This window comes from Malurus melanocephalus, unplaced genomic scaffold (genome assembly GCF_030028575.1).
Source record: "Malurus melanocephalus ecotype Western Australia unplaced genomic scaffold, MMel_1.1 scaffold_476, whole genome shotgun sequence".
NCBI classification, from domain to species: domain Eukaryota; kingdom Metazoa; phylum Chordata; class Aves; order Passeriformes; family Maluridae; genus Malurus; species Malurus melanocephalus.
Genome location: NW_026623708.1, coordinates 85,062 through 109,654, shown reverse-complemented (window position 1 = coordinate 109,654; position 24,593 = coordinate 85,062). Strand labels below are relative to the sequence as shown.

Here is a 24,593-nt window from a genome sequence, read left to right as displayed (position 1 = left end):
GCTCCGCCGCCCCCAGCGGAGGCGGTCCCGGCCCGGCGGCCCCACAGCCCCGCGGAGCCGCTGCCTCCAATCGCGGGCCCGGGGCGGGGCCCGGCGGTGACATTGAGGGGCCGGAGCAGCGCCCGGACAGCGCCATGTGGGGCCGCGCCGGTGAGTGAGGGACAGACCGAGGGAATGAGTGATAGACAGACAGATAGATAGATACACAGACAGACAGACAGACAGACAGACAGAGCACCGGGCCGGGCGGGTTCGCCCCCGTTCGACTCCTCCCGGGACCCCGAGGGGCCGGGCCCGGGCACAGAGCGCGGAGCGGGGCGGCCCCGGGTGAAGCCGGGCCCTGTCTGACGGAATGGCGATAAAAACAAACTGTGCCTCATTTTCTCTGAAGAGATCGAAAAGGGCCCGATTTCCTTGGGGGCGGTTGTCTGTAAATACAAATTACTGGGTTTTTTTAGATCGGGAGTGTATTATGCGTCGAAAGTAAAAGGCAGTGGTTGCCCTTAGGAGMGACACTTTCAGACAGCATAAAGGAAATAAATAACGGTTTTATATTTTTAAGTGCTCTTTTTGCCTTTTGGAGTTAGTGTGTTCGTTTGGGTKTGTTTTTTTCTTCCCAGAATTTTGTCATTATATTAATTAATGCATTAGAAGCGCCTTTAAAGGTGCCCTGGCCTTTTCTAAGGCACTACAAAGTAGTTAACTCTCAGTGCTGCAAAATTCTGCTTTTTTGGCATTTCTCATGACTCTGTCAATGCTTTTGGGATGTGGCAAGATTGGTAGAATGTTGGTGTGCAGTCCTTGAAACAGCACCATCCCACATCTATCTGAAGCGTACGTGTAGATGCATTCCTGGAAACTGTGCTGTATAATGTGTTGTAAAAAATTCCTGTAGGATGTTCTCTTCCTTTTTTTCCTAAATGAAATTAATTGCGTTATTTTTCTACATAAGCAAGCTCAAGGCATAGCTTATAGAAAAGTTTTAATTTATTTGGTAGGCTATTACAACGAAATCTGGTACCTATTGCTTAATGTTACATATCTATCTATTGGTTTTCTTTCTTTTTTTTCCTCTTGTGTTAAAAAAGCCCTGAATTTTTCCTTTGAAAAGCTATTATTCTCACTTTCTACTGCTCTGAGATAAACTTGGCCTCTTTTCTTCCTCTATTTTCTCTTCCAGATAGGGCAGTTAAACTGCTGGGAAGAAATATTCCCTCGATTCTGAGGATGACTGAGGGAGTGGACCCGAAGATAAGCAGAAGGCTGAGCATTAAACGCCCAGAAGATTTTCAGCCAAAGAGTAAGAGTCTTTGATAAGATCATGCTGTGTTTCATGCCACAAAATACTTGCATATCCATGCTGCAACCATCTGAACAGCAATTTGAGTGACACAGATGCTTATATCCATGGTTTTGTGAGAGTGAGTTCTGATCTCTGGACTGAAAAATGGAGCTTTACATTTAGTAAAATCTTGTTTTCTGCCAAAGCATGGGGTCAAAACTGCTGCTTGTGACAATCACACAGCTTTCAGTCTGTAGCAGATCACCAGGACTTTATCTGGCACACAYTCCTACAGCAAAGCTCTTCAGCTGTGCTCTGGAACTGCTGTTCAGCCCCACTGTAAACTATTCACCTTYAGGAATGTGTGAGCTAAAAGACTTTTGCAGCTTTTCAGAGTGCAGCCAGCTCCAGCTGTTCCAAAAATTGAACATGCCCTGCAGGAAAGAGTCTCAGTTATTGCCTGGGTTCATGTTTAAGGGTGGAGCTGGTCAGGGAAAGCTCAGGCCRTGTAACATTTTTTCACTATATATGGGAGTTATTAAACTCCCTCTGTCACAGGTTCCTTATGGCCCACCTGTGCAGGATAAAAGGGGCACACAGATGTGAAGCATTTGGCATGATTCTGTGTTAAAAACATAAATCAGCTGTACTGGACAAGACAATGTCTGTTTAAAGTGTGATGTCTCCAGTAGGGCCAGTAAAGGAGRTCCCTTGTGTTTTTGTGAAGATCAGTGGGAATGGTGACCTACAGAAAGAACCTAAGGTAGAGAACAGGAAGAGGGTGACATCTTTGTGTTTCATGGTCCTCACTGGATTTTTTTTTYCCCCCACAAATTTGCCCAGTTTCTTGAAGCTGGGTGTGTTTTTATGAAATTCCTCAGCTGAACCATGCTGTGAGAGAACGAGCACAGTCTGGTGTTTGTTTTTKAACCCGATGTGCACTTTTTTAAAAKCTGATTTTCYTTTATTCAGTACCCCTTCCAAAACAGGACCTSATTATAACTCACACTCCTTTTTCCAATGCTCTGTTGGGCTGAGGAGAGCTTCATTCAGTGYTTTTCCAGGCCAAAGGCTCTCAGTGTGTGACAGTTTCTTACACAGTGACCATCCATTCCTGTGGCTGTCCTTACCACTGCTCTCTGTGCCTGTTCTGAGATGAGGCTCAGGATTTCCCATGCTTTTCCAAACGCTGCAGTGACATTTTATACAATGGCACAATAATGCTGTTGTGTTTGTCTGTGATCCTGATGATTGCTGGTTATGCTGCTTTCCTTTCTGGYACTGAACATTTTGCCAAAACCACTRTGAAACCCCGAGGAYTYGCTGCTCAGGCTTTGCTAATGATTAATAACAGTGAGGTTAAAGGCTGTCACTGGTGTGTGAACTGCAATTGCTTCCTGTTTATATACAAGGGAGTTCCTGGCCAATTCACTGACTCTGGGTTCTGAARCCCCACAACATTTTGGACTCAGCTCTCTTTATATTTTTGAATAACCTGGCATTGTCAGCAAACTGTGTATCCACTCCACTTCCTAAATAATTCATTAATCCACATCCATACAGGATGCCTTCCCTTTGTTTAAAGGAATAAGCTATTGTTGCACTTGGTTTGCTAGATTTTAATGGTATGTTATTGAAAACATACCATTAAAACCTTTCCCTGTTAACATTATGTATGAAAACCTTTCCCTGTTACATTATGAGTATTTTGCATATGGCCTTTGAAAGACTGAGCTGAAAATTACRTGTCTAATCTTTGCTTATGGTCACTCATCTGTTTGTTTATACCTTCAGATAAGAAATGTTACACTGCCTGGAAAACTTAACATCCTGAGATATTATATTGGTTTTTCTATAGCTGTTCCATTTGATATTTTTTTTCTTTTTACCTTTTTTAAATGAAATAAAAAACCAGCACTTTGGGAAGCTTAGATGCTGGAGCAGCTTCTGCTTATTTAGACCTACAGATACAGAGGGTTTGGGAAGGATTTGGCTTTCATTACATGGCTTCACTTTAATCCATATTTACACATTTGTTAATCTGTGATACACTTTCCATTCTCTAACCAAATCACATTTAGAGTTCTGCACTGCTCACCCTAATGAGGTTTTGTTATGGCTGTGCCATCCAGACTGTTGTTTTTGGTGGTGTTTTGTTTTTATTTGTGCATTTTTTTGGGTTTTTTTTAGGTCGATTTGCTTCGGGGGTGCCTGGATACAAACCTACAGAGTGGGAGAGAAAGTTTTTGCTGTGGGCAGGYCATTTCAAAAGGCCAGAGGATATACCAGAGACTGTCTCGTAAGTGTCAGACTTTGTCTATGCAGAAATAAATTACTTGAGTGCAACTCCAGAATAACTTTTTGAAAAAGAAATTGGTTTGCACACTGAAAAATCTTACCCTGCTGTGTTTGGTGTATGATCCTTGTAGATGAAATGACCTGAGCAATTCTTTTGTGCTGAGATAATGTATCCCTCTTGATTTTTTTTGTTTTTTTTTACAACAGGATGATCAGTGTTTTATCAGTTGTTCAATTAGAAAAACATGACAGATCAGTTCATTTTTACTCTTCTCTCACAATCAGAAAGCTTTTTTCAAACATTATTGTGAACTTTTTCTAGTGTTTTTCATTATATGTGAGTCTCCTGCTGTGGGAAACTTTCACTTACAGCTATAAAGTAACTGAAACTCATATAAAATAATACTTTGTATTACCTAAAGGGCAGGAGCCAACTTCCTTTTCTGTTGGAATTTAAACTAACAGTGTAAAGGCTCCCTAACTATATATATCAAAATTGCCCTGTTGCTGCTGAGTCCCAATGTCAAAGCTCTGTCCAGTGTGAAAAATAGAAAATAAAACTGGATGTTTTTGTTTGCATATGGAAAATAAAGACCAAACTTACCAAAAATAGATAATTATAAATAGACAATTATTACTTTAAAAACATTCCTAGTGGTAGTACAGTTAGCTCTTGAAACATCCTCATAATGCTTTTAAATACATATATTTATTTAAATTTAAAAAGTACACTAAACACTACTTGAGTAAGAAAATGATGTAGCTGCCCTCTAAATATTTTCTGTTTGTTTGGATGCACTGCATGGGAATTGAAAATCTGCCCATATTTAAATCTATCACAATGAATAAATGTTGTTAAAGTGGAATCCTTCAATTTTGCATTGAATAATTTTTCCTAAAATTACATTTGAAATACATACAGGAGTAAATGATTACAACTCATTATCACTTCATATATTTTTGCATACCAAACACTTGTTCTGAGTGTTTTTAAGAAAACAGAGTTAGCAGAGTGATTGATTTCAGTAGTTTATTGAAAGGACAAACCAACTTCTGATAAAAGCTGACTGCTTTTGCAAGTGCATAGGGAACTTTTTATTCAGACAAATAATTCAGCCAAATCTGAGAAGACAATTGAGAACTATAAAAGCACAAAAAACTTTTTTCCTGTTCTGAGATTAATTGATCTGAGATTGTGAGTTGTAAGGGCTTGTGATATAACTCAATCTTGTAAAATGTGGTGAAGCAACCTATTTATGAAACAAATGTTAAACTGAGCCACTGAATTGATTGAAAATGCAAGTTGTGTTCAGATATCTACCTTTTGCGCTTGTAAATTCTTAACACATCTAAGATATTTCCAAAATTAACTAGCAAACTTTTTTTAATCCTACTGCTTTGCATTTCAGCTTAATTGCAGCCTGCACTCAAGGCTTTCAATGCAGATTATTAGCAAAAACAACCTGGATGCTAAAATTAACCATTAATTTCATTGCAGATGGATGTGTTTGTTCCCTATGATCAGAAACCTTGTACTCAAATCAGTACTCTGACAAAAACAASAACAAAACTTCTCAGCTCTCAGGTCCTATGTGATTTACCACACTGAACTATCATGGATCCTTAAGTTTCTTTTTTTTTCCTTCCAAATATAAGGGTCAAAATGTGGTAAAATATTCCATATTCACTCGTGTTTGTGTACAGTAATATTTTTCCAGTTCCATTAAATCCATTCTCCATGTTAGTTTTGGGGTATAATTGACCTAGTTTGATGCATTATTCTTTGTGTCACACAATGTTGGTGCTTTTTTAGTCTTCTGGAATTTATCATGTGCCAAATATAATCAGTGAGAATATCAGACCTCCTTGAGAAGGGAGTCATCAGCTCTAAATCCTGCAAGGAGTTAAATAATACAGGGTGTAGGTCTTTGGTTATTTTGGAAAGCACTTCTAAAAAGCATTAATGCTTCACTGGCCCTTCTTKCATTGTTCTAACAGAAAACTTGCTGTAACCAAGATGTCATGTGGGTAAAATGATCTTCAGAGTTGAACTCAAAATAAACAGTCTTTTGTTTTTACTCTTCACATATACAGCTGGAAGATGTTAATAACTGCTACTCTTCTGGTGGAAGACTTCTGGTTTTTAAAAGATAATAGCAGAGTAGGCAACAGGTTTCCCAAAAGGGTAATATAGCTACAAGTGTGGCTAGGTAAGCCCCCTGGAATTAAAAAWCAATCAATTTAAAGAGTTCCTCTGTCCAAAGCTAATGTTGGAAAGCTTCCAATGCTCCAGACCTCCTTAGTTTCTTAGGAAAACAGATCCCTTTCAGACTATTTATTCCAGCAGGAGCAGGAACCACTGGTCTTTCACCAAGTCCTRTTCAGAATTTCTGAGCAGTGTTGCATTCAGCAGCCTGTGTGTCATGAATAGCACTGTCAAGTCCTGGAGCAGACAAAGCCATCTTGCTGGAAAATAAAACAGCATCATAAACAAAACCATTTTGAAGTTCAGGCAGAAGAAACTGCAAAGCTGTGATAGGGCTTTCCTCTGCCTAAGAAACTCAGCTGTTAAAACACTCTCTTTTGGTTTTTACCATATTTGTTCTTGCAGGAAAAATGCACATTTTGCAGTGTTAAATACACCACAATTATAATGTGGATGGAGTTCTCCCTGACTGAGCAGATATTGGAATGTGAGCACAGAGGGAGTTAACAGCAAGAAAAATACTCTATTAGTAAAACCATCCCTCTTTTGTTTCCTGTTCTTTCCACAATGAACATACATACTTAAATACCACAGCCTTCCTCCTTTGCATTGCAGCCAAGTGGTCTGCAAAGGCAGTATTTTAACAGTTAAGTACCCAAAATGTAAAAAGCTGGGTTGGTTTCCAGCTTTGAGAGGAATGCCTTTGTGACCAAATATCTCCCAAGGTACCTAAAGATCAGCACTTCCTGTTCTTTGTGAAAGAACTTTGTAAAACTTCTTTGTGAAAAGAGCCAAGTACTGTTAGATTATACACAACTACCTAGACAGCATGCTAGGAGAAATAAAATAAATAGCAGAGTTAATTATTTGGGTCTCTRATAAAGAATCTGTTCTTTTATTCTTTCTTGAGGCTTGAAACAGTGAGAGCAGCCAAGACCACACTGCGTGTGAAGTGCAGCTATGCCATGATTGCCTTGACCATCGTGGGGTGCATTGTCATGGTGGTCAGAGGGAARCAGGTAAGCACAGAATTGTGCCTGATGAGGGCAAAGAAATCTTCCTATAAATGTCTCAGTTTTAGTAYTGTCTTGCTTTGGGGGTTTGGTTCTTTTGGGGTTTTTGAACAAAATTTTAACAAGTCCTCCTGGCTCCCCAGAAGTGACCCTAATTGACCAATTCCCATCAGAAAAGGATGATGTGACTGTTGATGCTTCCTTTAAACAAAACCAAACAAAAACCCCTGAGCTTAAAGCATCTGCATGGCAGAAGAACCTTACTTGTTCTTCTGATGGGTTTCTTCTGATGACAATGTTCAGGTCTTGTTTCTATGGATTACTAAGTGTTCTAGAGAAACCTTMAAAGTAGTGACAGTCATAACCCCCTGTGAGCTACGGAGTGTCAGCTGACATTTCTGTCATCATTTGTCAAAAAAAAAAAAATCAATTTTTAAAAAATGTCTTTAAAAAGAAAGGATGCAGCATTTTGAACTGAAACAGTGGAAGGATTCTTTCCCTGGCTTTAAAGCAGAGATCAAACTCTGATTCCCAGAGCATTTTTGTTGGTACTACAGTAGTATGGGTGCAAACACCAGGAAGAGAGGACAGCTACTTTGGAATCCTTGTTTTCAAAGCAGCTGGAATTACTGGTTTCCTGAGATGAGCTGTTGGCCAGAGAATGGTGCTAATAATGCCAAGGCTGCACGTTTGATACCCCTATGGACCATTCACTGCAGAGATGGAGTTGATGATCCACGTGGGGTCCCTTCACACTCAAAATATGATYATGTTTATTTGAGTCTATGATTATGTTTAACTTTTGATTTGTTCCTCTGTCTTGTGAAAGTCAGATCAGTATTAAATACCAACCAGAAGCACAGAATGTATCTGCTAGTGCCTTGACAAAAGGTTAAATTTATTCCCAGGGAAGTAATTCTTTTCAGCCAAAATAATGTCTCAATATTTTATTTTAACCTTCTTGGCTTCCTGGCATTAAAGCTGACAGGACTGTGCCTTGGTAAGGATAGGCCAGGTATTTTTTAAGTTACTGATTCAAGTTTCAATGCTGTGGTGTCCTTCAGGTGATAACTGATGATCTTACTACATTGCAGGCTATGAAAAGACATGAATCTCTAACAAACATTAACCTGGAGAAGAAAGCCCAGCTGAAAGCAGAAAGTGCATCTGCTAAACCCTAGAGGAAGAAATGAAGAGATCAGGAACTGGGGARGAAAAGCACTGAGAGGAGGACAAAGTCCCATCTTTCCTGTATGTTGGTTCTGTACACTGAAGTTTAAGAAAGAATGAATAGGTTGTCCTGTAATAAATAAAACCAGAAATACCTAGTTTCTTTTCCTAATAACTGCCCCTTTCTTCCAAACTCTTTTCTTCATGGCTTGTGGGACAGGAACACATGAGCAAACTGGATAAGCAATACAGTTTTTTCCCACATGCTGCATACCAGACTAAATGTCTTAAATTACTGCAGGACTTGRACCTGCATTCTTGGCACCAATCCCCTGCATCAAGTTCTTACTTACCACTTACAAGAAGGAAACTGTAACACAGAGGGACAGTCCATTCGGTTTCCACTTGTACATCCATGCTTGTACAAACAAAGTACCTTCACTAGGCAGTCATTATTTACTATTTCAGCAAGAGAACTCTATTTATTCTGTATTGGTAYTGGCTAGTTCAAATAATCCATATGTTCCCATTTATACAAGACAGAACAATTTAAGGGAGGCCTTGAGCCAAAAGTTAATGCCTGACCTGCATTAACATCAGCAAAATGATCTGAAGTTATTAGAAAGGCTGCTTCCCTGTTCTAGCTCCTATTATTCTTGGCTGCATTAAGTAAAGGATAACTTCCTGTAAGAACTGCATGCCTTCAGTAAAACAAGGAGGGAGATGAAGAGGGAAATAGCATTTCAAGGAACCACAACATTCCAACTGACACCAGAAGAGTTGTCCCACCAGAGCTGAGTGTGATATGAGAGACCAKCCCAGCTAAGGGAACAGAGATGAACATTTTGAGGAATCCTGAGCAACAGCTTCAACTTGTTACTGTCAGATTTACTATTTAGAGGCACATTAGTACAAGAAAGTCAATGAGCCATTCCTGCTCTCTGCCACTAAGCTCTTTTCAAATCTCATTTAGATTTATACTTATTTTGCCCTTTTAAATTGTTACCTGTGCTTTCATGATACTAGGCCCACCTAGAGATCACCTGCCTCCAGAGTCCTGTTTGTGGCATTGAGCATCACACACTGTTCATGTTGAACAGCCTGCAGCAACCAGGGATAGTATTTTCCTTCCTCCTTTCAGTTCATTTGTAAGTAAATGTAGATTAGAAGTGTCAGAACTGTTCCAAACTACATTACTGCCCTGCTGACTGGCCTGGGGACTCCCAGAAGAGACTTATCACATTGACAGAATTACTTTGTGAACTTTCTCAAAAGTGGGAGGGAGATTTTTTTTTTTTGTTGTATTCCTAAAAACTAGCAGTATTGCTGAAGAAATAAAAAGCCCTTTATAAATGCAGGGTAAATCTTCACTGGCTGCTGTAGTCCATCAATGAATTGTATTTCTGGGTACCACAATGAGATGTAACCCATCAGACAAGCTGTGCAGGCAATTCCATCACAGAAGTTACAACCTTCAGGAGATACAATGACCTGTCATCAGATTCTCTGGATGGAAGTTACCCCAAGTACACTGTCAGCGAAGCAGAGTAGGATTCCATGGATTTGTCCACCTAATTAGCACTGAAAGCAAACCAGGTTTCATTTCACTGCAGGTATGTGAACAGGTTCTCCACTTCTGGGTCTTTGCCACAGCAGGAGGCACACATGAAGGTGGGAACCAAAAAAAAAACAATCTTCCCAGATGACATGCCTGTGGTCATGTATGTACTAAATGACATCAAAAAAGAGAACATGCATTTCAGACAGCATTTCAGATGTCTACAAAGAAAAACTTGTGTCTTATGCTTGATGATGGCAAAGCTTAAAGCTCTGCATCTCAAAAATATCACCCTTTCAATACACACCTGAGTGCACTCTGTGAACACAACTGGCAGGTCATTATTCTAGTTTTGGAAATAGAATTATTTGGACTCACACAGCTGGTAAAGTACTTCCAATAAAAATGTGCAAAATGCCAGTTAGAAARTTACACTTTAGAGCAGCAACAGTCACCAGTTTTTCATTTTACTTAAATTTCTGTAAGTTGTATGCCATTTACTCAAAAACTGAAGTCTGGTCCAGTGGTTAGACAAAAGCTCCACTATCCTTCTGTCACCCTGGCATCTCCACCATTTCTGTATCTGCCATAAACACAGCACATCACTGCCCAACTCTGTGTCTTCCTCAGCTTCTGCACAGGCTCAAGTCTCAAAGAAAAGCCCAAGACTGAGCTTTGTGTGGTCTCCAGCTCGCTCCCAACCACTGCATTATCTTCTTTGCAAGTAGCTGGGTACTAAATGATGCAAATCTTTCTGAGAGAGGTAATGAAATCACTTCTTTTCTGCTGTGATGGCTTCCAAGAAAGCACTTCTAAACAGAGACTGGTTACAAACCCAGCACTTTTCTGTCTGAAGCACCCAGTCCAGCTGACAGGAGAATTTAACACCCCTCAGATCACTGAGAGCTTCAGCCCAAAGCCTTTTAACTGTGCACCATGAGGAGGAASACACTAAGCCCTTAATTGCTATCTCATTTTCTTTCTCCCCTTTGGTTTGGTCTGTAACACCATTTACATTTATCCAGAACAGTCCAATTTGTCAATCTGACACCGTGTGCTATACCGTTGTCCAGAAACAACTGAAACTTCCTAATGGGACCATCAGCTGACAACTTCAGCACTGCCCCAGAACACACAGAAGCCCTATGGGCACAGTCATTGCAGTACACTAAGAGGTCTTGCTTACTTTTCTAAGACTCAGGAACTAAAGAAAGACCTTTGTGACTAAAACTGGCATGGGAGAGTACCAATGGCGTGTTGAGCCAATATCCAGAAACAAAATCATACTGGAAGAGATGGGGATTTACTTTTAGCTGGCAYAGACATCAAACTGCAGAGAGGTTAAGACAGCTGTTCTGGAAGTCCCCACAGAAGCAGAGAAGTGTATTGCCAGGAGCACTCTCACATGTAGAACCACGTGGTGGAATCTATTTCTTCAAAAGTCTTGGTGCTGACAGTACCAAAAGAATAAACATATGCAGGCCCAAGAATACGTAGGTCCAGGGTCATTGTGTTCCTCCCTTAACGTCAGGCAAAGGGTGTCACCTGTATTTGGTTGGCATCAAGGAACAAACACAGGAGTTTAAGGATAGGCTGAAGTCTCTAGGTAGCAGTTGCCTCAAATGATTGTGTGGTATCTTCCCAGAAGCCTCAAGTGATGGTGTAGTTCCTGAGCTTTCAATAACCTGTTCCAACATCCTTTGTATCCTCCTGAATCCAAGATACAGACCTGGCCTACAATGTTCCACTGGGATTTTCACCAATAGAAAGAATGATGGTTCCTGTTTGCTCCCCCAACAAAACTACAACTTAAATGGCAATAAAGATCTGTGTGCTGGACTGCTAGACAGCAATTCCAGGCACTCCTRCATCTTCCTTTCTCTAAGACCCAGTTTAAAACAGACATTGTTAAAACCTCAGTGCAATGCTTCCACCTTATTACCTATAAAGAGTTCAATAAATTCTCTTTACCAGCCTTTGGAGCTTTTGGAAAGTGCTTAGAAGGGATCTCCACAAGCAGACAGAAACAAATGCATGTAATTCAAATTTTGAAGAAAATAAGGGATCACTTTCCTACCATTACATGGTGCCTGACAGAGCCAAGAGAAGAACCCAAGAATGCAAGAGCACCCTCATCTACCCTCAGGAGAGCATGCTGCCTCCTATTTAGACACAAATGAACAACAGATCCTTCACAGAAGGGGCAGCTAGAGGCGTTCTCTGAGAGGGTCCCTCTCTGAGCACATCCTTGCAAAGAGCAGAGAACACTGGTTTCAATGTTTCCAGCAGGGAACACAGCTACACAGAATTGGGTTAGGAAGTGGTGTTCAAGCAATGAAGTATAATGATCCTCATGCTTTCAGTGGCACTTTTCCTCCAAAACAGTCTGTGGCCTGTTATTTAGTAGATGGGTAATGTTACACTACATGTTTGGCTCTTTTAAAATGCAAATAGTTTMCTTGCCCTTGGCTTACCAAGTAATTCTCATCAGTCTGTATCAGTGAGCTTTTCCTTTCATAAMTCACAAATCTGATCTCCCTTTTGTACCCATTTAATTGCAGCCTTTGTTAGAAGTAGATTTTGTTTCTTTTCAACCTATTACTAAGGCTAAGTAAAGCAACTCCAAGAACTGGTTGCTGGAAGATCCTGATGGAAATACACTCAATTAAGCACCATTTAAAATTACATTGAGACCTATGAGTTAGCCACATTTTAATCTATTTAATGTGTGCCATGTTGATGCTTGTATTGGTGTGGTTTTCACTCAAAATATTATGCAGTACCAGTCAAATGCCTTAYACAGTCTAAGTATTTATGACAACAATATTACCTGCATCAACCAGGCCTGTCACTTCAAACAAACATACCAAGTTTAAAGATTTACTTAACTGCTCTGAATTCACATATCCACGGCAAAAGTAACAAATACTGGCCAGGCTCCTTACACAGGAAGGCACACCAGTCAGCTTAAATGGACTCTTTTTTAATTCACTCATTTAGAGGCAATTGTCATTACTTTCTTGGGGGGCAGGAGAGGGAAACGCCAATGCACCACATTGTTTTCACTAGCCTGGAAGAGAAAACACTTATATATATAGATATATAGTATGTATATATATACACACACTTTATGCATGTGTGTATATATATGTGTGTGTGTATATATGTATATATACACGCTAGTGTATATATACACAGAATATACATATATGAATATACAGAATATATGCACACACACTTTGCTCAGATTTGTTTACAAAATATGTAGCATTTTTATACCATCCAATAAGAGGTACATGGTTTTAAACAAATCTTATAGAAATGACATGTTATTGGAAATTTACACGTAAAAAAATTCAGCACAAAAAAATCCAAAAGCTAAAACAAGATTTTGCTACTAATCAGTGCTTCTATCACCCTTCAAGAAAAGAGAAACACAGTTATTTATATGTGATGTAAAGGCAACATTGAGGGGTTTTTTTTGCTTTTTTAAATTAACCACCAAATTTAACCCCCTAAAATTACAAAGAATTTAAGTCCATTTACAGATCAAGTGCAGTAAACTAAATGTTCCTTCAGCACAAAGCAGCACTAGAGAAAATAACTGGGAGAGGGAAAGTGGAGGCCAACTGGCTTAGCTAGGGAGGCAGCAGGTGGCTTCTGCAGTGGCCACACAGGTGAGAGTCTCCATCCTGAAGCAGAGACAGAAGACTTTATTTAAATAATGGTCACACAGAGCTGATGTTCAGGCCTTTGCCTAGCTTCTTTCAGCAGTATGACAAGTGACTTATGTATTTTTATAACTCTGTATCCAATGGGCTGGTTTTGCTTTTGCAGTGGCTTATCACTGAGAGGAGTTATGAGGATCTTGAAGAGTTCTGCCAGAAATATTTACCACAGGTACATGATGCTGCAGTTGCCAGTGGCGATTTTGAAATGTTTACACTGGACAAATATGTGTTCCAAGCATCCAAAATGGCTTGAAAGAACATAGCCCGATGCAGAAGGGAGCGGACGGCCTAGGGAATCATCGCATTSTCAAAAATGGAACCGCCACTTGSAAGGACGTGGCATCTCCCCAGTTGKGTGAAGAGTTTGGTGTCAATGTCAGCTGAACTCAGTGAGGAGTGGCTGGCCTTTGCATCAGAGGTCTGTGATCCAAGCAGGTTGCAGAGCCAAGAACATGCTGCTAGCAGAAGGGCAGTGTCCAGCTGCGTCYGGCAGCTGCCATGCAGTCAGCGATGCCTTACAGATGTCACCTGGAGGAACCATGCCTTCCATGCTAATTCACCTCAAGTCTCATCAACAGCAAAAGGGAAAAGTGAAATGAGAGGGCCAGGTGGATCCAGATGTATAGTACTATCCTGTGAATGTAGTGTCTTTTAGTTGTTAAATCGGGGCCTTGAGCAGGACCCCGGCAGGTGAGCTGGAGAGGAAGCTCTTGTCTCGTGAAAATGAAAAGGAGACCTAATGCTCCTTGTGCTAAGTTTTACAAATTAAGATTTCTGTAGTCAGAAGTTAACTTTTCAGAAGACAAATCTGTTCAAGTCACGCTGTGTAAAAATGTAAAGAGGCAGACAGGAACTTTTCAGCCATAACTAGAATATCAAGGACCAGACTCTGGAGCATGGAGCCATAAAGGGCTTGATTTTTAAGGAAGGCCCAGCTGGATCATACTGTGCTGGCAAGCAGAAGTGAGGGCAGTTTCTCCATTCTAGAAGCTGTTTCGGGAAGTCATTTCTGGGGAGGTGTTAAGAGTGACCTATTCACAGTTTTTTTTTGTGGATGGAGAGGAAAAACTGGGAAGGAATACAAATCTCCACAGTGGTCTGCAATCCAACTTGGGAGGTCAGTGTTGAGACGGGATGGGGCCAGATGTGTTCAGTATTCCTAAAAACCACAAAACATGTCCATTGCAGCCTGTTGTTGCAGGGGTAGAGAACTTACTCCATTGTTTGTAACGTTTCCATGCCAATAACCCCGGCTGGCACACCCAGCAAGGTCCATACATTGCATGTGAAGGTTTAACTCATCTCTCGCAGCCATCCGAAGAGGCATCCAGGGGAGAACATGGGGGATGGATTCAGCTACGTTCTCAGACAGGCTGAATGTCTCCCTGGACTGCAGGCACACTCTGCAGCAAATAYAAGACAAAGGCAGCCTTTTCTTGGATGCCAGGAGTGGGGGGCCAAGTGGAGGAGGGATTACTTTCCTGTAATAGGAACAGGGAATATCTCAAAGTGTAGAAAGGTGCCTCAACTCCACAAAGATGACAGTGGAGAGATTCAGAATCTAGAGGAGAAGGGTGATTCTGGCAACCCCTTGCCAAGGAGGGGGCATCCTGCCACAGAGAGCCAAAAGTTTTCCAGACGTATGTAAGAGCATGTGCACAAGGCAAGCGAATGAGCGCAAACAGGGTTATGGAAAACATTGAGAGAATCACTCCACGGGTGGCTTGTGGCTTGACAACAGGATTGGCTAGGTAGAGGAGCACACAGCACAGGGGCACCTCAAAGCTGGAAGCCTTCCATGGGAGCCTCACACTGCTGGAAGATGTACTGTTGCTGGTTGAGATCCACTTGTGGGGCAATGCTGCTGTCTTCRTCCTCTGTTCCAAAGTAGTGCTCAATCAGATCAAAGGCCTTCTGATAAATCTCTTGATTCTCRTGGCTCTGCAGGAATTCAATCTTGTCCAGGCCTGCAAAGCAGTACATAACAGTTACACCTCAGTGAAAGGAGATGACCACAATAATTTTCAGTCTGTTCCATGATTCTCTCCCACCTTCAAAAAGAGACCTGTACCCAACAYGTACTCTCCACAACCAAGGAAAGCCAGTTTGAACTATAGAGATCCCTATAACTGTGTTAAGTGTTTCATACTTGCTGCCTGCCTCTACCCTTTCCAACAAAAACTAAATCAACAAGCTTGAACGGGTAAAGAACAAGGCCTCAAACTCAGACTCTTCCTGAAGAAACTTTTAGGATAATGTTTCCTGAAAGTATGTTCAGTGTTCTTTATGACRACCGTGAGTACAGAATCACCTAACTCTAAGTTGAAATATTCGAGTTCTGTAATGATCTAGTCCAACCTGGCAGTACTAACCAACACCAGATTAGATCTGATGTCTTGGGACAAGTATTCCAAACTTCCCAGGATGAAGACTCCATTTCCTAACCTGTATAATTTGCATGGATGCAATGCAGTTAAACCAGGCAACCAGATTTTGGGCAGGCATTCAGCAAATGGGTAAACTCAAACCCTGTAGTCTGATACAAAGAAAAATAATAAAGCAAGGGATGGTTCTGTAATGAAATACAAGTGTTAGCTGCAGTAGCAAATCTCTACTGTTAGGAATTGTAGCGGTTTTCTTGTTAACACCTTTTACTCTGTATAAATCAAGAAGATCTGCACATACTGTCTGCAATCTATACACAATGTAGAAGGACAGAGCACACTGGAGCCTTCCCAAAGAGCAGATTATTTGCAGTGACCATTGCTGTCTCCCCTGATTTCCCCAGGARTTTTGCTCATACCATATGCTTCTTCAATCAGAGCACAGTAAGGGTTGATGCCGGTGCCGCTGCGTTTGGATTCCTGCTCCCCAAGCCTCAGGATGTTCTCCAGCCCATTCAGTGCTACTTGMACAATCTTTGAGTCCATTACTGTAAGGAGGTCGCAGAGTGGTTTGATGCATCCCAATTCTACTAAATACCTGAAAAATATCACATGGAACCCAGTAAATTGTCTGCAAAATTATAATTGGTGTAGCCATTTAAGCACTTAGCATGAAGGTCTAAGAATCAGAACAATGAGATAAAATTTCAACTTGCGTGGAAAAATTAGAGAAATTACAGACATCTATTCTGATCTAGTCAATTCTGCTGAAACAATGACAATTACTTTATTTTCTCTTGCTTTCTCTATATAGCTATGAAATAATAATATTTTTGTACCATTATATTTCTGTAACAGTAACTTACAAATATTTTCTAGTGAGAGCAATTATATTAATTTACCATGCTTATAAAGTCATTTTAAAATTTTACACAAAACTGTATATAAGCATAAGGTACTGGTGTCAGTTAAAGAGGAAAAAAAATGTCTGTGATGCCATTGTCTGAGGGGCTGAGCTATTCCTGTCCAGACTGTTAATGCACTCTGATACACTCTACACCACTAAAAAGTTAAGTTTAAAAATTGCATTTAGTTTTTTCCATGTAACAGAAATGGTTCAATTATTTAAATAAGTATTAGAGCTGAAATATTTASGTGATTTCTCCCTGAATAAAATAAAAAAAAGGCTCATTATAACAAGGACATGGTCTCTCTGGGTACAACACTGAAAGCATACTGAAAGTTTATCTAATTTCTAGGCTGATAGCTTGTTTTCTTGCACAAACACTAACTCAGTTAATTGCATTGAAATTTTAAACWATTTCATACTTGATCTGTTCAGCAGAGCCTCCCGATGTTGCATTKGTGATTGCCCAAGCAGCTTCCTTCCTTGTCCGAAACTCAGCTGTTTGCAAAATATTTATAAGAGCTGGGAAGATATGGGCATCTATGACTGTCTGCAAAAATAAATGACATGGCATGGTCATAATAAAAATCAGAAATAACTTCTTTGTCCTGAGTTAAAGTTCATGCTCAGYACAACACAGTAGAACAATGGAATGTCACTTTATCAAACATTAGAAATCAGTTTTCAGTTTTACACTCAAAACCTTAGTTATTGCTGTGGTCTCTGCTTATTCTAAATTAATTCAAAACACAATCAGACTGAAGTGACTGCCRTATCTAATGAGTTACTTAATCATACCCTGACAGCAAAAGAATGTCCTACTTCCCTTATTTTTCCAGGTAGTAAACCACTCAGCTATTAAGTCAGTAAACCATTAAGTCATTAAGATCCCCTAAATTTCATAGGCTTGTGCACCACAATACATTTGCACTGGGTGAGACAAGAGTAGTTGTTCAGGTAAGAACTGCTCAAAACAAGCAACCACCGGTGAAAAGACAGAGTACCTGATGGTTTGGCTGTAGCATTCTCTGCTCAGCTCAGCAAAGTGATACAAGTCAAATGAGCATTTGGGCAGCAACTCTAAGTYTCTAGTAACTCCTACTGAAAATAGCCTTTTGCAATAAGACAAAACCCAATTTTGTTACACATCTATGACAAGGATTTGAAACACTTGGATAAGGATCACTCAAACAAGCAAGAGTTTAGGATCACATTTTTAATCTATCACTTTACAAGTATAAAGCATCACAGACCTAATAAAGGAAAATCAAAGAAAGCCAAAAAGATCCTTTTCACACAGCTCTTTAGAAGAAAACAGATTACATACAGCAAAAAGCTACAGTCAGTTCACAGTGTGAATGGCTAACCTGTAAAAAKAAAACAATCATTTGATATTTCTTTTATCCTTCCTGTTTGTCTGGGCATCCMCACTGCCTCTGCTTTGTAAATCCATACAGTTTATCAATTGTATCAACAGTCCCATTAACACTGTCTCCTATGCCAAAGAATCCACACTTCTAATACAGCAATCTGGGGTCCTCAAGGAAAACTATTATTTCCATCATGCCATGTTGTACTGCATTTGTACATTGCCAAGAATATTTGGAAAAGCATCCTTAACTGGAATTTTTGAACATGACAACCAGAAGTGATAGGTCACAAACAGGAGCCAGCTATTTAAAAAATCTTTTCTTAACTATTTTAMCATGTAACCACTCTCTCTATCCCAGCTGAGCACTCTAAGGTCAAAAACATCACATTATCACATCTTAAAGCCTCTCCCCCCCAAAAAAAATCCTTTCAGAGGAGATTTATTTCCTTAGAAARTGTCTTCTTAAAACCAACTTCTATAATAAGTATTAAAATCACAGTATGCTTGTTACATGATAGCATGAAACGAAATCAGCACACCTTATCTGACACTTGAGCCTTCTTACTGCCAAAAACAAATGTTACCTTAAAATGTTTCAACTTAAACTTGTAAAATAGYAAGCAAATTCCAGAATAAAGGGAACTAGCAACAGGAGGGCAATTAAGTGGGAGAAACACAAAAGATTGTTACTGTTTTTCTTCTGGGTCGATCAATTTTGAACTCTTTGCTTCAGTGCTTTGATGCTTTAGTTCAGTGGGTAAAATAACTCACTTAGAGTTAKTAGAGAAATGTGCAGTTGAACCTTTTCAGAAGGAGCTGAATTCAGATCTCACATCTCTTGGGCGAGTGCTTCTGGCTGGAAATTTTAGTTCATAGAGGTTTCTCTGATTTCTTTTCCAGTCACCTTATTTATTGAATTTACAACTGCTTTATAAATAACATAACAAATATTTGTAAGCTGAAACTGCACACTATGGCATGGGCACAAAGAACACACTGCCTTCCTRGAGACAGAGAGGAAGCACTTCAATCTCAGCTCTAATGAACCCTCATGTTGTTGACACAGACACTTCAGCCTATATACTCCAAACTGTACAAAGCAAACTTCTGCCACTTTACACAAGGTTGTTACTGCTGGCACAAAGAACCTGCAGATAATGAGCAGCACGTTGTTGAGCTCTCTCCTGCTTTTAGGGTCGGTCACCCCTAAGAAAACTAAAACCAAATAGACCAACCAACCTCCCAAAGGCAATAAYAACACCACTGACTACTGTGGTTTTCAGCCAGAATAAAGGAATTAAAGGTATTCTAGCTCTGCTGCCCTCAGTGTGGMATAAGGTAAGTAGAAGCCTGAAAACAGATTTTTTTTTTTAAACACAAAGTTAAACCTGAAAGGGATTAATCTTTGACTTTCACTAGTGTGCAAACTAACATGACCTTGTCAGCAATGCAATATTTTGCTCATAATGGATATATGTTCTAATAGCACAAACAGCATGTTTAGATTTTGAGATTACTTATGCAAACTATGACATAAACTAAACACACTTTATATTTTAGGTAATTTGATGCCTGTGTAAACCACAGCTCTGTGTGAATCATGTAATTCCTTTTCCATGTCCCCAACACTACTTTTGGAATGGTCCCCAGTGGTCCTTTTGGAGAAGAGCCTCTGACAACTCTGAGCTTGTAACTTTACCACATTTTGTAAAAATATATTTCATTCAGAGTTTTTAAAACTGACAGGCAAGGTGGTATAATTTTCTACATTTGCCCATGTAACTCTTTGGTAAGGCTCAGAAACCCTAGAGAAGGAAAAATGGCACAGATCCTGTTGCTACTATGCCTAGCCATACTCAGACTCCCAGATGTTCTTGTGAAAATTTAAGGTGTATTAGAAAAGAAGTGGCAAGTTCCTTATGCTGCCAAAAGGAGGGAATTCCTCTGATGTCTTCACTGTCAGACACGATACACTGTGTCTGATGTACTACCCTTCAGAGATTTCCACCGGGTTGTGAAGTTCAGACACAGGACATTTTCTGAGGTATGTGATAGCCTTTCATACCCTTCAGAAGGGTCGACAGTCAGGATTAAGCTTCAGTTGTGCAGTTCTCCTTCWGATTCCCAGGAAGTTGGAGCTCCCCTTCTCCCTGACTGGGGAAGCTATCCACTGAAGTACAGCAAAGCTGTATACAAACTGGGGAATTAACAAACAAAAACTATACTTAGTGACAATCACGACTGCTTCAGGATATCCACATCCACCCCAAACCCTGAAAGCACAGAAATAAAGAGGGGAAAGACTGCTCTATTCCACCACACTTTYCTTTTGCCTAGGTGCTGCTGCTAACACACTCTGCAAGGCTTTCACTTCCACCTTTGGTGGGGAAATAAAACCGTACCTCCTGTGCTTTAGTAAGAGCCACCAAAGAAAGTTCAGCATGCATTTTCATATATTGCATGCATGTTAATTTACATTGCCTTAATGCTAGTTAGAGTTTACTTGATTGTGTTGCAGAGCAAACCTAATAATAATAGGTTTATCTTTTAGAAATGGCAGTGAAAGTCTTTGGAGTGTGCTGCCAAATAGCATCATAGGCAGTGTGACAGTGGAGATGRATATAGAAGTCCTTCCCTCTAACTTTTTATTTCTATGCTTTACAGTGGGTCGATGGAGGGAGTGYAACCCAATGCAATCTTAAACAACACTAAATATAGTTCTGTCTGTTAATATTAGTTAGGGAAAATACCTATAAGATCCATCAAAATATTTTAATGTCTTCTTGGTGTGCACAAGCAATTGCCATATTCCAGCTTGAGCACTACCCAAAATCTCCACAGAATTCCAACATCCCAGCTGCTCTGGAGCAACAACCCACTAGYTAGATCAGCTGGGAACTTGCAAAAATGTGGGTTACTATGCCAGGCAGACATGAAAAAAATATCATCTGCTGAAATTGTTCTTTCTGGCTAAAGATTGTGCATGTTCAAAATGCAGTAAGCATCACAGAATGGAACAGATCTGCTCCAGTTTATGACCTCTAGTAGAAGCTATTAAGCAATTTAGAAGGAATGGGAAAAGSAAAATAAATTCTTTAATTTAGAGCTGCATCTAGCATCTTAGAATCCCTTCTATAAGGAAGACCGATTCTCAAGAAATAATGTTTTAATTAATCCCAAAGCGAAATCATTGTAAAGAAAGAAAAACCCACCTCAACTCACAGATTAAATAGGTTCACCCATGAACTTAGTTAAATCAAATATTCATCCCAGTTGGGAATTATCCTTTATCATCACAGCTATTAAAAACAGACTACACTTTTATTCTCCTTTTAGCATAAGACCACCTTGAAGAAATGTTTTACTGAAGCATTTTTCAACTTCAGAAATTCTTTTGTTTAAATGCTTTTCAGCTCAAATGTTTACAATGATTTTGCCATTAAATAGGAGTTGTCTGAGGTAATATCTCAAAGGCTTTTTCTGAAAAATGCAGACTCATCAGCTCTGGAGCTGTCAGGTTTCATCAYACCTTGTAGCTCACACAACATTCTCCAGGTTGAGACTAAAAACTAAAGAACCCAGGGTTTTTCTGGAACCTGCTACACATCAGTGATGAAACTTTCCTTTCAACACAAGGCAATCATTGCAATCACATCTGAAATGCCAATTTTACTYCCAAGAACCACTGGCTTTGAGCTTTCCAATCAAGCATGTTGTAAGCACTCTCCACTGTGCTTTACTTCCCAACTTTCCTCTAATGGGCCATCTTCTGAAGTTCAACAATCAAGGCTTCATGATGGGCACGATTTGCACTATCTCATCATTACCAGATAGTTATATCCCACTCACAATCTAAAGCACTATTTTTAATCTCTTTTTCATAACTGTCAGTACAGATTATTGGGTATGCACTTAGGGCAGCTGTGTTTCACTATAAACCATGTGCTAGGAGTATGAAGGCAGATCAATTACTCTAAATGAAGCCCAAGGGATTCTTAAATAAAATACAGCTTTCACTTTTGAGAAGCTGYTTCTTACATTCTTTTTCCCTGGACTTGCATAACGCATCAACACACTTCCAACCCTGTCTGYGACATATCCTAAGGCAGCTGCTTTTAAGCTGGATTCTTTTAAATCCACATGTATTCTGGTGATTCGTTTGACACTGTTTTCTTCCTGATACAAGGTTCCTGAGAAACAGAGCTTCTATCCACATAATCACAACAATTTTCCAATGCAGACTTAAACAGCTTTTTTTGCACTTTTTTTAAGAGTTACTGCTAGAAATGAAGGTGCAATACTAATAGCTCATAGCATTAATCTCCCTCTCCCTACCTTCTGAGCTCACCTTTTCAATCTGTTCTCAAAGAAAGGCAGCTGATCTGTGATAAAACACCCCAAAACATTTATAAACTGCTAAACACACACATGCATAGAMTAATGATTTTGTTCAGGTAAATTAGGCAGATACTGTTTTGACAAAGGAGAGATTTTATCCCTCCTTGTTTTCAAATAAAGACATGATAACAGTTTAGAAGACCAAGGATTACCAGGGATAGGACTCTCCARCTAAAGGCTCACTGTACATTGCCTGAGTAGTGGATACCAGAGTTAAGAGTCTGTGCAAACAAGAACAGGCACCTACTCCTTCTTTTCAAACCAGAGCAATGTGGTGCAGTGAACAGTCATGAAAAAGTTACAGAAGCGAATACATCACTGAAACAGCTTCTGCTGCACAAGAATTCAAGTTACTGCTAGGACTCTTCATAACTTTACCTTCACTGGATCAAGAATATGAAAATAGAGATCCCCAAGTTTTGAAAAAATGCTCTAACAACAAACTACTTTCCATTGTCACTTCTGTTAAGCCTTTAGGGAATGACTTGTATAGATATCTGGCTTTCTAAAGTTCTTCTTAAGTTTGGAACATTCCTATATGATAGAACATCCTGAAGCAACCTTCCAATAGACTTGAGAAAAAAACACAAACTTAAGACAATGTATTTGGCTGGACTGTTCCTCAGAAAATACTCTTAAACTTTCCAGAAAAAGAACACCCTTCTAGAGAGAAAATACTGTATTTCTAAGGTTGTAGCTGAAAGGACAAAGAGCCAAAAGATTCTTCACTGCAAGAAACACAAAGGCAAAAACATTTTTCTCTTGGTACAAGCAATAGTAACCTACCTTCTCTGCACTGCTACTTGCACAGCAATTACTATTGCTGATGTGGGAAAAAACCCATGGTACAGTTGCTGATTTTACACAGCACTTTTTGTTAGAAATTCAGCTAATCCACRGATTAACACACAAACCACAATAAAGGCAGAATCAAAATTCTTGGAGCTCTACCAAGATTAGATTGAGTAACTATAACATTCTCTGTATCTGACAAAAAACATGACCTTCAGTGGTAAAAACAAAACCCTGACTGAGAAAGCCAGAGCAARTGTCACTGTAAGAAGTTTCTTTCCTCACAGTCCCACTTCCATCTTAGTCACATCTTTACATCTGACAAAGGACCTACAGAGCTCTCAACCTYCACCAGTTTTTGGGTTTTGCCTACTCATTTCCTAACATAAGCATCTCTGAATGCTAGATGAGCATTTGCTCTTATTTTCAGGAATTTCCTGTAGCTTAGAAAAGACTGAATTATTGTCCATAAAAGTATTAATTTTATTTCCTATGCTTTCTGAGATGAAGCCCTCATTTAAGGTATAAAGGCTGAATGTTCTTTGTAAGGGAGAATATAAACCCAAAAGATTCCAAGCGTCACCAGCAAAGGGTATAATACACTTACTCCAAGGGCACAATACACTTATTCCTCAGGCAAAATATGCAGCCTTTGCATCATCCTGCACAAGTTTTCTGCAAAAAGAGAAGTAACTGCACCCCACAGGTGATGAGGATTAACCAGTTTGTGCTCATTCTGATCATACAGAATGAATAATCCCATCATTCCAAGAGCAGCAATCAGGCTGCCTTCCAAGGAACACAGAGGCAACAGRTATGCCTTGGCTACTTTTGCCAATRYATTAAAAGGCTYRGTTCACTTTTTGTGTAAACATTGTTCCAGGTTACTAATGAATATTTCAAATATTTCAAGAGTCACATCAATTTCTGACATTTATTGCCATTCCTCAAAGAATAAAGTGTCTCCAGCCACACGTTCATGCATCCTCTGCAATCTCTGAAAATATTTTCCCTGTCCAATGAGGGAGAAAAGAATTGAAAAACATAACCTCAGAACTAAATTTGACATTAGACTCTTATGCAACTGCCTCGAAGGAAACACTTGAATTTATCAGCTATAGCTTGGTTTCAGGGACAAGTTGGATGGGGCCCTGGGCAACCTGATCTATTGAATGGCATCCCTGGCCATGGCATGGGGGCTGAAATTAAATATCATTAAAGTCCCTTCCAACTCAAACATGATTTTATGATTCACTACAATCTGTTTTTCCAACACTTCTGCAAAAGAGAAGGAATGAGACAATATTCTTTGTACTGGGATTGCATAGCAATGTTTTGGCAGCAGTGGGGGGAGCTACAGGGTTGGTTTCTGTGAGAAGCTGCCAGAAGCTTCCCCCATGTCTGACAGAGCCAATGCCAGCAGGCTCCAAGGTGGAGCTCAGCCCACCAGTGACACTGACAGCAGCTCTGTGGTAACTTATT

The 24,593-nt window shown here is 39.9% G+C and overlaps 2 protein-coding genes across 2 annotated transcripts in view; one reads left to right on the top strand and one right to left on the bottom strand.

Annotated features, from left to right (window-relative positions):
• Window positions 1–8: 8 nt before the first annotated feature.
• FAM162A (family with sequence similarity 162 member A) lies at window positions 9–8,129 on the top strand. The gene is made up of 5 exons (XM_057380888.1): window positions 9–150; window positions 1,181–1,300; window positions 3,473–3,581; window positions 6,697–6,805; window positions 7,894–8,129. Exons 1-5 carry the CDS (start codon window positions 135–137, stop codon window positions 7,978–7,980), a joined length of 441 nt encoding a protein of 146 aa, XP_057236871.1. The 5' UTR covers window positions 9–134; the 3' UTR covers window positions 7,981–8,129.
• A 2,490-nt stretch (window positions 8,130–10,619) lies between these two features.
• The window catches only part of KPNA1 (karyopherin subunit alpha 1), a 34,113-nt gene continuing 20,139 nt past the window's right edge, over window positions 10,620–24,593 (bottom strand). Inside the window, exons 11-13 of the mRNA XM_057380891.1 lie at window positions 16,972–17,099; window positions 16,062–16,240; window positions 10,620–15,225 (exon numbers count right to left, since the gene is read on the bottom strand). Coding sequence (XP_057236874.1) covers window positions 15,038–15,225; window positions 16,062–16,240; window positions 16,972–17,099 — 495 coding nt within the window. The 3' untranslated portion in view covers window positions 10,620–15,037. The remainder of the gene's footprint in view (window positions 15,226–16,061; window positions 16,241–16,971; window positions 17,100–24,593) is intronic.